The following is a 12,920-nucleotide window of genomic DNA, read 5'->3' on the forward strand; positions in this document are numbered from 1 at the left end:
GAGAAAAATAAAATGAAGGGGGAAAAATTTCTTGGAGAAACCCGTCATTTAAAGGAATGTTTTGGAAAGGGGGTAATTATCTCTCAATTTAACTGTTTAATAAAATTGATTTTCGTAGGATGAGGTATATGCTGGTTTGGGGCAGTGCCTTAAAGTTTGTTATGTCAGCATCTAACCTATAATCACATATTTTCCCATCCAAAATATGTGATAATTCATACCATGAGAGTAAATGTTTATTTAGTTTTGTTTAAATGCCAGGCAACTCCTGGAATCAGCTCTGCGAGTACTCACCATTCCCATAAGCCCAGTCATCATTCATGCGGTGGCGCACTTTCTGGTAAATGGCTGACATGGTTTTCATGTTGCTTTTCCTCCATTGGCGCCCCAGGTACTTGGTCTGTATTTTTAGCAGCTTCAGGACATAAAGTTGCAACATGGCCTGTTTGACCTTGAGGGCCCTCTTTAAGATTGGAGCAGATTTAAACACCACCAGCATCTGCTCATTTAAAGAGGGGTGAGAATAAAGAAAGACAGATAAAAATCTAAAAGTTACTTGGAATTTCCAACTCATAGTCAAATTAAGCTAAACCTGGCTGGCCTCAGATTACCCTGGGGAGCTTTTGGAAATCTATGGTCCAGGCTCCACTTAGATTTAGTTTTCAAGAACCTAGAGGAACCACTCCATTTATATCTCACAATTAAAAGTTTCTGATATTCAAAGTGTATGATATAAAGTGCAAAAAAATTTTGTCAGCCACACATCTCATTTCCACTGTTAGCAGTTTCTTGTCTATCTTCTGCAGATAATTCTAAGTATGCATTTACTTTATTAACAAAAAAGATAGCCAACTACATACCATGTCATACTGTTCCATACTTTGCTTTTGAATAACAATATATCTTGAAAATTACTCCATATCAGTATAGAACTGCCTCATTCTTTTTGTTATATAATACTCTATTATAGGGATGCACCATAAGTTATTTAACCAGTTGGTCCTGTATTAATGAGCATTTAGGTTGTTTCCAATCTTTCATAATTACAAACAATGCTGCAGTGAATAATCTTAGACCTGCATCATTTGGGATTTGTGACTATAATCCAAATAACAATGCTAACTTCCCTACCAGAGCCACCCTGAGGGAAGGTCCATATTCAGCTCTCTGAAAAGAAATGTAAATAATTATCAAATATAGAATAAATGTCCAGAATTAGGAGGGGCTAAATTTTACATAGCATTCAGTGTCTATCTATAGATTTTGCAAAGCAGGAAGCCCATAAATATTAACTGAAGATTTAAAAAATTCAGTGAGATGGGCACCTACGTGATCTGAAGCCCCACTCACCATGGTTCTGGAATGCTTCCATTTGGTCAGTTTATTGAGCAGCCTCAGAAGGTTGATGCAGGAAAAGAGGTTCCTCCAGCAGAACTGGTTGTTGTCTCCAGCTTCCTGTAATAAGGCATGCCCATCATTATTATCTCAACACCTATAAGACTTATTTCCACAGATGCTTGGAAGTCATTGTTGGTCAGTTTGTTTTTTGGTTTTTGTTTTAAATATGTTTTTATTGATTTTTAGAGGGAGAGGAAGGGAAAAGGAAAGATAGAAACATTGATGAGAGAGAAACATCAACATCAATCAGCTGCCTCCTGCACACCCTTGCTGGGGATTGAGCCAGCAACCCGGGCATGTACCCTGACTGGGAATTGAACCAGTGACCTCCTGGTGCATGGGTTGACGCTCAACTGCTAAGCCACACTGGCTGGGCACTGTTGGTCAGTTTAGATGAGGCGCTCCTTATAAAATGCTACCTTCTCACTATCCTGCTTTTCACACACTGAAGCCTTAAACGTGCTATATCTTTCATCTGAAAATACACAGCTGCCAATCCTGGAAGACTCTGTACCTAGAGCAAGAACTGGTTAGAAAGATGATAAAAACATAGGAACACGAACATAGAAACTTCATTCAAGCAAGCTTTCTTGTGTAGTTTTCTAATTTAGGATCAGAGAAGAGATGATAGAATTTAACCCCCATACACTTTATACTTACATAAGTTATGCTTGTAATTGCCAGGAGTTATTCTGGTAGATTTCAAACTATATTAAATGGATCTGATATTCATTATGGTTGGATTTTTTAAATCAACCCCACCCTCCTTTATCAAACCATACTGCAGTAAATTGCTTAATTCTCCAGCATGGAAAGAAAAATGGCAGATGGTTAATTCTAACCAGGTGTTTCTCTTATATGTTTCTTGATATCTTATGAGCACCCAACCAGAAATAACAGATGGATATCAGATTAGAAACAGGTATCTACTCATAGAAACATCGTTCAGGGACAAAAATAGAGAGTCCTTATAGATTTGGGGGCCTGTAAATATATACTGGTGACAGAAGCTATATAAATCAATGACTATGCATGGTGGCTAAACTAACATCTTAGAAATTCCTCATGTCTACAAAGTGATAGGATAATGTATAAGTAGGAGATGTATAGGCGTGAACTGCTGTCTGGTGAATGAAAATTACCCTTCCTCTCCCAAATTAATTTGAAGCAAGCAAGATAGGTATACATGTAATGTGGACTGAACATCCAGGATTTTTTGGAGTGTTAGGCTCACCTAAGATATAAATAAGACTAAGGATCAAAAAGTTTCAGGGAGCTCTGACTGGTGTGGCCAAGTTGGTTGAGTGTTATCCTGTGCACCAAAAGGTCCCTGCTTCCATTCCGGGTCAGGGCACATGCCTGGGTTGCAGGCTTGATCCTCAGTAGGGGGCATGCAGGAGGCAGTCGATCAATGTTTCTCTCTTACATCGATGTTTCTTTCTTTCTCTCTCTCTCTCTCTTCTCTCTCTAAAATCAATTTTTTAAAAAAATTTTAAAAATCCTTACTTATGGGCTGAGGTTTAAAAAAAAGTTTCAGGGAAACGTTTTAGAAATATTATTTAGAAAAAATATTCTCATTCCTGTAGTAAATGTTCATTATTGTGTTTAGAACAAGTCCTGGAGAACCACCTGTTTCCTTCTAAGGGAAACTTCCATGGGAGGTTCCACTCTAATGCATCAGCTAGTCTGGCTTGCCCAAAACAGATCAGATTCCATAATGTTATACCTTGTGTGGCTAACAGAGGAGACAGACTTTTAAATGTTTATTTTTTAAAAATAAGCAGAGGAAACAAAAAATATATGGGAGACGTAAATGTATTTGCACTGAATCCTGATTTCTAATATGATAGCAGCATTAAAAGCCTTTCATTCCTTAGCACCGAAAAAATACAGGAGTAGAGGTATGGTCTTATAGAAGAAGCACTGGAGTAGGCACCAGGACATCTGGATTATGGTTTTGCCCTGGCTGAATGATCTTAGGCAAGTTTCCTATCAGAGGTTGAACTAGATAATCTTTAAGATCCTTTTAGCTCTGACCATTCAGTAATTCTATGATTTACTTCAACTTTCTCCAGTTGGTTTAAAAGTGAAATCCTGAGTGAAAGTAAACTAATAGTGGCTGTCTTTTCTATAGAGCTCAGTCTTAAGAGTTCCTGGAAAGATACCCCAATTACCTCCTGAAGATAGTGTCACCTGCCCAGGGCCTTGTTCTCCTTTCTTTCTGATAATGCTTCCTGACATCTATAACTAACCCCAGTTCTTGCATCACCAGATGCTCCCTGGAGTGGGCACTGAAAGCACACATGCTGGTCAGTGGCTCTCTCAGGATAGTTGAGCCCAGTCCTGTTGTCCTCCTTTGCTTGCAGTAGCAGGCTCTACATGGAGCCCTGCTCAAGGCTTCTGCCTTGTTCCAACCCAACAGATAAATCATTTTCCTAGCAGGCTTTCAGCTCCATGGGTGAGATTTCAGATTTGCCAGACTTGAACGGTTTTTCTTTTTATGTTCGCTTAAGGTAGGTCACCTTCTCTCTCTTTCTGTCAGGACTCAGCATGTTAAGTAAGATGAAAACTTCTGTGGGGAGATAAATTTTGTGAACAGCAGCACTTGGCCACATTCTCTTGTTCCTGGTATTACACACTATCCAAAGCAAGACCTTTATTCATTTTAACCAGCCAAGGTTAAGTAAACACACATTTGCCCATTTTCCACTCTCACAAATAAATACTTGTTTGTATATACCTTGGGTCTAAAGATTCAGTTCAGGGACCAAATCCTACCCATTAAGAGCATCTCTTAAGGCACTACACTGACTTTGATGTTCTCAAAGGTCTATCCATAGCCCAGCTGAGTGAGCCAAACCAAATAAAAACCCAGGCTTACACCAATTATGTGGATAATTAACTCAGATGACTGCAGAAAGAACGTGTTGCTTCTTTTTGTACTGAGGAAATCAGATTGATTAGAAACTGACCACTAGAAGAGACTTAGCTGTTCTAGTCCAAGTCTGTCATCCACAGAAGCAAATCCTGAGGCCCAGAGAGGGTAAGGGGTTTGCCCAAGGTCACATGATAAGTGTCCCAACTAAAGCTTGAACCTAGATTTCCAGTAGTCACTGAATTAACACTGTCTTTATTTACTGTTCATCTATTGTTTGCGCTTCTGGAATTCTAGACACAGAAGGTGATTCCTGAGAAAAAAATCAGATTTGATCTCCTGCTTTCTCAGCTTCTTGAAGACCTAATGGTAGAGAAGCTCTTTCTTACATCCTATAATAATTCTTAACTTCAAACAAGCAGAAGATAACAGTTTCCAGGAAAAACAACAACAAAAAGTAGAGATCTCCTGCTTTAAAAGGGAGCATCTGACTGAGTTCAGTCAATGATCAGAGTGAGCCTTTAAAGAAGTGCTAAGTGTTAAATCTGATACATTCTAAACCTCAACAGCTTATTAAAGTTCCTAAGTGATGATTATTATTTTCAGGTTAATAATCCAGCTCTTCACTGGAAAGTCAAAATTATTAATATTAATTTGGTTGTTTTATAACAAACCTAGGAGAATTTTATAGTCTAAGGAAAGTTGATGCTCATCTCAACTACTCTTGGTTTTATAGTTGAAACTCCTGCAGCCTACAGGAAACTTCTCAAGTTAGAGTGGTAGTGGCAAAGCCAGGTTTGTATACCTTTTCTAAACTATAAATTAGTTTATTTCTTTGCATTGGGCTTCAGGTTTATGTCAGCCCTGCATTTACTTGAACCTATTTGCAAAAACATTTGCTACATTTTAATACTTACTAATTGAAAATTCACAGGGTAGCCATTTCTTCTTTTTAAAAAATCCTCACCTGAGGATATGTTTTAGAGAGAGGCAGGGAGAGAGAGAAACATTGATGTGACAGAGGAACATTGATCAGTTGCTTCCCATACCTGCCCCAACCAGGGATCAAACCCACAACCTTTTGGTGTATGGGATAATGCTCCAACTAACTGAGCCACCCGGCCAGGGCCAGTATAGCCATTTCTTGGTAAATGATTCTTTTGCTTCATTTCTTTATTATGGTTCACATAATTGAAAATGAAGTCATTTTTAGTTTAGATTTTCTTTTCCCATATCATTATAGAATCATCCCCTTATCATATGGATTTCTGACAATTTAGTTAATGCTAATTTAAGGACCAAGATCTAGATATCATAAAAGAGAGTGATGATTCTTAAGTGAAGTGAAGGGTAAAGAGGAAGGAAAAAAGAAAATTCCAAAACCACGTGGGGAGCTTTAGCAAACTACCTGTGCCCTCAAATGGGCATGTGAGTTTGAAAAATCACCCCAGAGATTCTAATCTCCTCTAGCATCCATTACAGAAATGGTAAGAGGAAAATTGATAAAATGCTAAAAGACATTTATCTACAGTCATTCCTCTGTAGAAATACCTCATAGAAATAGATATATACCTTACGAAGAGTTCACATCTTATCTAGAATAGAAAAACAATAATGCTAAAGACATTATTGGTTTTAAATAGTGATGGTGAGTCAGAACAAAGATTTTATTTAAGGAGGTAACAAATCGTTAAATAATTCTGAAAGAAATACTGGAGATCTTAATACTTGAACATAACAATTATATTCCAATAAAACAATAGTAAAAATCTTCTGAGATATCCAGAAATGCCTGGATTAGGAAGTTATAAAAACTACATTTAATGAGGATAGATGAAAGGATCAGATATGTAAATTTAAGTGATAAGAACATGTTTTTATAGGTCTTTCTGAATAGAAATCAAACCCAAATTTGAGGAATTTTGTGATGAACTACCTTTAAAAATTTAATAATTTTTAATAATTTTAATAATTTCACTTGCCTAGATTTAAAAGGAAACGCCAAATGTTTCTTTGCAAATGGCTAGGTCATGCAAATTCTGACCCACTGCTTTGGCTCTACATAGCTATAAGGCTTTGGACATCACTTTACTACTCCTCGTTTCCTCATCAGTAAAGGGTAGGATTGGGCAAGATGCTAAGAAACTTCTAACTTTAATACTCAGTGACTCCAAAATACTATGTTTTCTCATTCTTTTACCTTTAATCTATAGGGCTGCTTGAGCATCCACATTGTTCCTTTGTACATGGCTCCTTTGTATATGATGCTGCTGTTGCTAAATCATCTTCTCTAGGAAAAAACAAGCATTTGGAACTCTGGGTTGGCTATGCAGCAGTGACAACTGATTTACACAGAATTTTCCACGTTTTTTGGCCCAAATCTCTGTCAGATAGGAGAAGGAAGGAGGATAGAGTACAATCTGCATGATTTCTCTTTAGAGCCAACAGGCCCACAAAGAAAACAGACCTACATTACCCTCATTTCACCATACTCTAAAGCAGTGGTTTCTAAACTTTCTCACAGTAAATACTTTTGTGTAGACTCCCAAATACATGTATGTTTACCTACACTGACTGATTTCTCTAGCAACCTCCTTCCAAAGATCATACCTAACTTCCACACAATCATAAATACATTCACCATCCTTCCCTTAAGTTTGGAATTTAATTTTAATTTTTTCCTAGTTTAGTGGGTTGAATTTGAATATAGACATTTGGAGAGCCAGGTGGGTGGGGAAACTGCTCAGTACATGAGTAAGGATGACCTATTATAAAGCTAAACACTTTGACAAAATGGAAGGACTTTAGAAATTAATGTGTCATTAAGTTTCCCTTTATTTCATGTTGATTACAAGTGTAGTGGGAATGCCAAATGAAGTTGAATTCAGTTCAAATTTAGAAAACTGAGAAAATATGAATCAAGACTATCTCAGCTGAGTAATTCTTCTAGGACTTGATCTTAAGGAAATAATCAAAGATGAGATCAAAGATTCATGTGCAAGGATGTTCATTTTGAAGTTATACAGAGAAAATTGAAATGAATGCCCAACAATAATAGAAAACAATCATTTAAAAAATATTAAGTAGTGGGCCCTAGCTGGTTTGGCTCAGTGATTTGAGCATCAGCCTGTGGACTGAAGGGTCCTGGGTTCGATTCCAGCCAAGGGCATGTACCTCGGTTGCAGGCTCCATGGTCGGGGCACATGCAACTAATCGATGCGTCTCTTTTACATCAATGTTTCTCTCTCTCCTCCTTCCACTCTCTCTGAAAAGCAATGGAAAAAACATCCTCTGGTGAGGATTAAAAAAAACAAGAAGAAAATGTTAATTAGTGGAATATTATGTGTAGCTATTAGAAATTATGTTCTCAAGAATATTTAATAAAATCATATGGTGAACATTTAAATTGTACTATGTGACTTGAAACAAGGTCATTATTTTCTGAAATAATATGTATATATATGAATAAATATATACTATATATGGTAATTGCAGCAAAATATTAACAGTGGCTATATGTAGGTAGTATAAATAGGGTACTTTAATTTTCTTCCCCACATTTCCCTATTTTTCTCCAGTATTATATATTAACTTTATAATTGGAAAAAACTTTAAATATTATTTAAAGAATAACATTTAACACTTAAAAAAACAGTACATTCTGTTTACAACTAATTCATTGAGTCTGAAAAAGAAATAATCTTACTCATATAAATATTAGCCTTTTCTGAGTATAGAAGGCATCAGTTTAGATAAACCATTATACTGAGCACCTATGCAGCATAAACTTGATAGTTACTTAAGCCTATGATTGGACTCAGGGAAGTACTTAACCTAAGTTTATGCAAACAAAACACATCAAAACAAACTGTAGTTATGTAATGAAACCACCAGGTGCCACTGTTGCTTCACAGGAAGGAGAGGGAATACCTAACATGAATTTTGTTTTTTATTAAGACTAGATAATGCATTCACCCACTCTTGCATAATAATTAAGTCTTCTGAAAAGCATTACAATTATTTAAATAATTTTATGCTTATACCCTAAAAGGTCAATTGGAACAGATATAGAGAACACATTGTATCAAGAAAACAGATTCAGCCTGGCCCAAGTGGCTCAGAGATTGAGCACTGACCTATGATCCAGGAGGTTGGGGTTTGATTCCTGGTCAGGGCACATGCCCAGGTTGCAGGCTTGATCCCCAGCAGAGGGCATGCAGGAGGCAGCCAATCAATGACTCTCATTATTGATGTTTCTCTCTCTTTCTCACTCTACCTTCCTCTCTCTCTAAAATCAATAAAAATATATTAAAAAAAGAAACAGATTCAGACCCTGGCCTGTGTGGCTCAGTTGGTTAGAACTTCATCCCGTACATCAAAAGGTGGAGGGTTCAATTCCCCAATTCCCGGTCAGGGCACATGGGTTGCGGGTTTAATCCTCAGTGGGGGCATGGGAAGCAACCAATCAATGTTTCCCTCTTACATCAATGTTAAAAAAAAAACAGATTCAGGTCATAAAAGCTCACTTTGTTTTCAAATACCCTAACAGAATTTTAATGCTGTCTGTGTACCACTTGTTTCTTATTCCAAATTTGAATGGCAGGGATGTAGTTCTCCACCCTGGCTCTGCTACATTCAACTGTGAAGTTTTGGCAGTTACTTAACTTCTCTATCCATAAAACAGTAATACCAACCTCATAGTTATTTTAAAGACTGAATAACATAATGAACATAAACAGGGTTAGAAAACTTATTACCTCTCTCTGCAGGGGTAAGGAGCTCCTCTTGGCTGCTGAGAATACATCTAAGTAAGACAGATTTCCTGCCCTGGTGCTAAAAAGGGTGCTAGACTTAGTGTCTCAGGACATGGGTCTTTCTCTAATTCAGAGTCTGTCATCTATGAAGCGTGGACCATGAAAAGTCATTTTATTCAATGGATGTTTCTCATCTTTGAAATAGGGGTTTGGGCAAATAGCTCTCATGTCCCCTCCAGCCCAAAATCCTATGGTTCTATAAAACCTGTACCACAGAAGGTTATCATCCTACTTTTACATAAGACTTTTTTGATGCAACATTTTGCAGGTATTAAAATTGGGGGACAAAGGGTTGTGGCACACATGGGTGTCGTCATCTGATTACTCAGCATTTGTTGAGCTCCTTCTATATACCCAAACATGGTGCTAAACTCTGGTGATAAAAAACGATGATGATACTGTCTTTTACTTCAAGGCATTTTCAGTCAAATGGAGAAACAGATACAAATTACAATGCAACAGGGTGAGGGTAGGGACTAAGGAATAGCTAAGGAGCTATGGCAATACATGCATGATGAGGTAGATACTTGATGTTTCAATATACTGTTCATCAGTTAGTTTCATGGAATTAAGAATAACTCTAAGGGCTTTGGCCAGTGTGGCTCAGTTGGTTGGGTATCGTCCCAGTCCCATGCACCAAAAGGTTGCTGGTTCAATCTCTAGTCAGGGCACATGCCCGAGTTGTGGGCGCCATCCCTAGTAGGGGGTGTGCAGGAGGCAACCTATCGGTTGCACTCTCATATCGATGTTTCTCTCTCTCCCTCTCCCTTCCTCTCTCCCTTAAAATCAATAAAAAATATTTTTAAAGAATAACTCTGAGGAACTTTTCTGATTTGCCTAGAGCTGTTTCCAGAATAAGGAATTTTCTGGGTCATCCTTCTGTGGCTATATTGACTTTTGCCTCAGAGAGACCTAGGCAAGGTATTTTCTGAAGTACCACTCCTGTGTTTTATAACCCATATGAAAATGAAAAGTGAATAGCCTGTAGCACAGCAGAAAGACAGATAATTGTTTGGGATAGACCAGATGAGATTCTCCTGCCATTTTGCACAGATGTTCACATTAAATTTCAGTCCAATTATCTTCCTAAATTTCCTCCCCTCCTTACTGATTTTTACTGACACTTTTCTCTTCTCTACAAAATGGTATGCTCAGCTTTTCCACATTGTTCTCAACTGGGTCAGCAGCTCTAAACCAAACCCCTACTGTCTCTGTGCTATTGCCAATATGCCTTTATTAATCTGAGACTTCCAAACCAGGGCATTATGGAGATAGAAGAAATGGAAAAGCAAGTGCCAGCCTCTGCTACCTGGCAAATTCAAAGGCTACCAAATCCCCATCTGCTTACCAGACTCTCCGTAGTAAGTTCTGGCAAATCTTGGATGGTACAGCAAGGGTAATCCAGGACCGAGATGCTGCAAGATGCAGAGATAAGGACAGGCTTTAGGTAAATGGCAATGGCAGGAAACAGTTGTATATTAAAGGGCATGGGTTATTCCTCTCCAGCCGACCCTATCTATTTCCCAAATTGCTTAGTGACCTTAGCTGAAACAGGGTTTTGGTGCCAGCCAACTCCAGCTCTAGTCTCCTCTCCTCACAGTCATGAAAGGAACCAAGAGAGTTCTTTCAGGCCAGCCCCCATCTGGCTGAGGCAAAAGAGAGTAGAAACAGAGCCTCTGTACAGCCACCCTTCTCTTTCCTTCTTTAAAGGAATATGTAAACTTGTGTGCATTTGTGTCTGTATTTAAGTATATGCCTGTGTGTATGTGTGAATATAATTGTGCTCCCAGAGATGCTGCCCAAACTTATTCCACTTAACAAATTGGGGATGTGAGGATGAAACAAAGACTTATATGTCTCTTTCTGAAAGCCAGGAACTCTAGGGAATAATCATATAAGCTACTCCTACTAGAAGCTTGAAACAAAGGCAGCAACCTGCAGCAGGACCAATCAAGTAGCTCAAGAATGGTAATAGCACCTGCCCCCAAGGGAGCCGGAGGCTCTGTGGTGAGCCCAGGGAAGCAGGGGAAATAAGGCACCACACGATGACAGGAACATAGTCATTCAAAATGACAGTTCTTTCCTCTTCTCCCTTCTTCATTGGTACAATGCAGAATTGAGACTAGCTAATCTCTAATGCTTCTTCTGGTTGGGACATTCGATGAGTTTTAAACACCAATCTTGCCCTGGCCTGTGTAGCTCAGTGGTTAGAGCACTGGCCCGAGGACCAGAGTCACTGGGTTGATTCTTGGTCAAGGGCACGTACCTGGGCTGCAGGTTGGTCCCTGCCCCCGGTCGGGATGTATGTGGGAAGGCAATCAATCAATGTGTCTCAAATCAATGTCTGTCTCACTCTCTCAGAGATCTCTCCCTCCGTTCTTCCCTCCCTCCCTTCCACTCTCCAGAAATCAATGAAAAACATCCTTGGGTGACGATTAACAACAACAAAAAACAAACAAAAAAACAAAAACAAAATTAAAAAACCACCACTCTATCTGAACTAATGCAGTTAGAAATAGATAAATGATGTTGGCAAAGCAGAGGCTATAAAGAGGAATATGGTGTTCCTTGGACCTGTCTCTGTACTTTGAAAGTCAAACATCTATTCAAATAAAAGGCAACAGTTTACTCCACTAGAAATGTTTACCTTTGTCCAAGAAATCCACAAAGATAACCTAGGGAACAAAGGGAGGAGAGGAGAAGGCAATGTCTCTATCTACAGTGTTGCTCATCTTAATTCACTCTACTAGATTCTCCCAGGGTTGCCAGTTCTCTGCTGCTGTTAGGATACAAACATTCTGGGCTGGCTTATCCACTCAACTGTCCACCTTCCACTGACAAAGCCCCATGGCAAAGCAGGTGCTGGTGACTAGGAAATGGGGGTGGGAAATCAAAGATGGATTTGTTCCAACCTCAGTGAACTGAATTCTAGCCTAAGGGGGCATAAAAGAAAGTAAAAAGTTTCTAGAATATCTAGACTAAGAGCCTAGAAATAATGCAATAATTATTGCATTACGAGGAAACTGCAATGAGCTGTGGGTGCTCCAAGTTTCTCAGGGATTACGCAACAGTGAAATACACTATGGGTGGTACACAGGAGGACGATCTTACCCAGGCCAACCTTAGCAAATGGCATAGTCTGGTCTATCACTCTTCCAACTCCAAATGATCGCAATGGACACATATTGGATTGCTTGCCCCTCCTCTTCCAGGCCTATGAGTGCATTTAGCTCCTGAACCCAACTTCTCCAGATACAACTGACAGACCCAGGGGCAGACCTCTAACCCTGGGAATGTTGAACAAGGATTAGGAGCCAGTTCAGCCTCTGAGTGGCATGAGGCAGGACATGTTTAGCTCATGTGGGCATATTTCACTGAGTGGAGTGGGAAAAAAACACTACTATTTGCAAATGAGAGAGGACACTGGAGTGGAGGTATAGAGGCTTGGTGTCCATATATAGAGGTGTAGGACTTCCTGGGCTTCATACACTACAGACCAACCCGGAGGCCCAGAGCGCATCCCTGTCCTAGGTTCCTCAAGATGATACACCTCCCATTTCCTTCTAACAAATTACTTACTAGCCAGGTCTAGCTGGTTTTAGTTACTTACTTAAGAAGGTTGACTGATACACACAAGTGCCTCCATGAAGCTGTGGCCCTTACCTAGCCCAACCTACACTTTCATTTTCCCTGGTAACCCAACTAGCAAGTCAGTGTTATTTTTAAGGTGGCCGGTACACAAGTCTCCTGTAGTTAGAAAAAAACAAAACCAAAAAACTCCACATTCTCCAATGCTTACTTCAAATGGGAAAAGTATTTAAGTCACTCTCATA

At 39.0% G+C, this 12,920-nt stretch overlaps 1 protein-coding gene across 4 annotated transcripts in view; it reads right to left on the reverse strand.

Moving 5' to 3' along the window:
• Positions 1-12,920, reverse strand: part of STRIP2 (striatin interacting protein 2) — a 46,082-nt gene that overhangs the window by 7,692 nt on the left and 25,470 nt on the right. For all 4 annotated transcript variants that reach the window (XM_081146331.1, XM_081146330.1, XM_081146332.1 and 1 more), the window contains 3 exons: positions 10,436-10,502; positions 1,351-1,455; positions 295-499 (listed from right to left, as the gene is read on the reverse strand). In XM_081146331.1, the coding sequence (XP_081002457.1) occupies positions 295-499; positions 1,351-1,455; positions 10,436-10,502 (377 nt within the window). The remainder of the gene's footprint in view (positions 1-294; positions 500-1,350; positions 1,456-10,435; positions 10,503-12,920) is intronic.

The sequence above is a fragment of the Miniopterus schreibersii genome (genome assembly GCF_964146895.1).
Source record: "Miniopterus schreibersii genome assembly, chromosome: 9".
In the NCBI taxonomy this organism is placed as follows: Eukaryota; Metazoa; Chordata; class Mammalia; order Chiroptera; family Miniopteridae; genus Miniopterus; species Miniopterus schreibersii.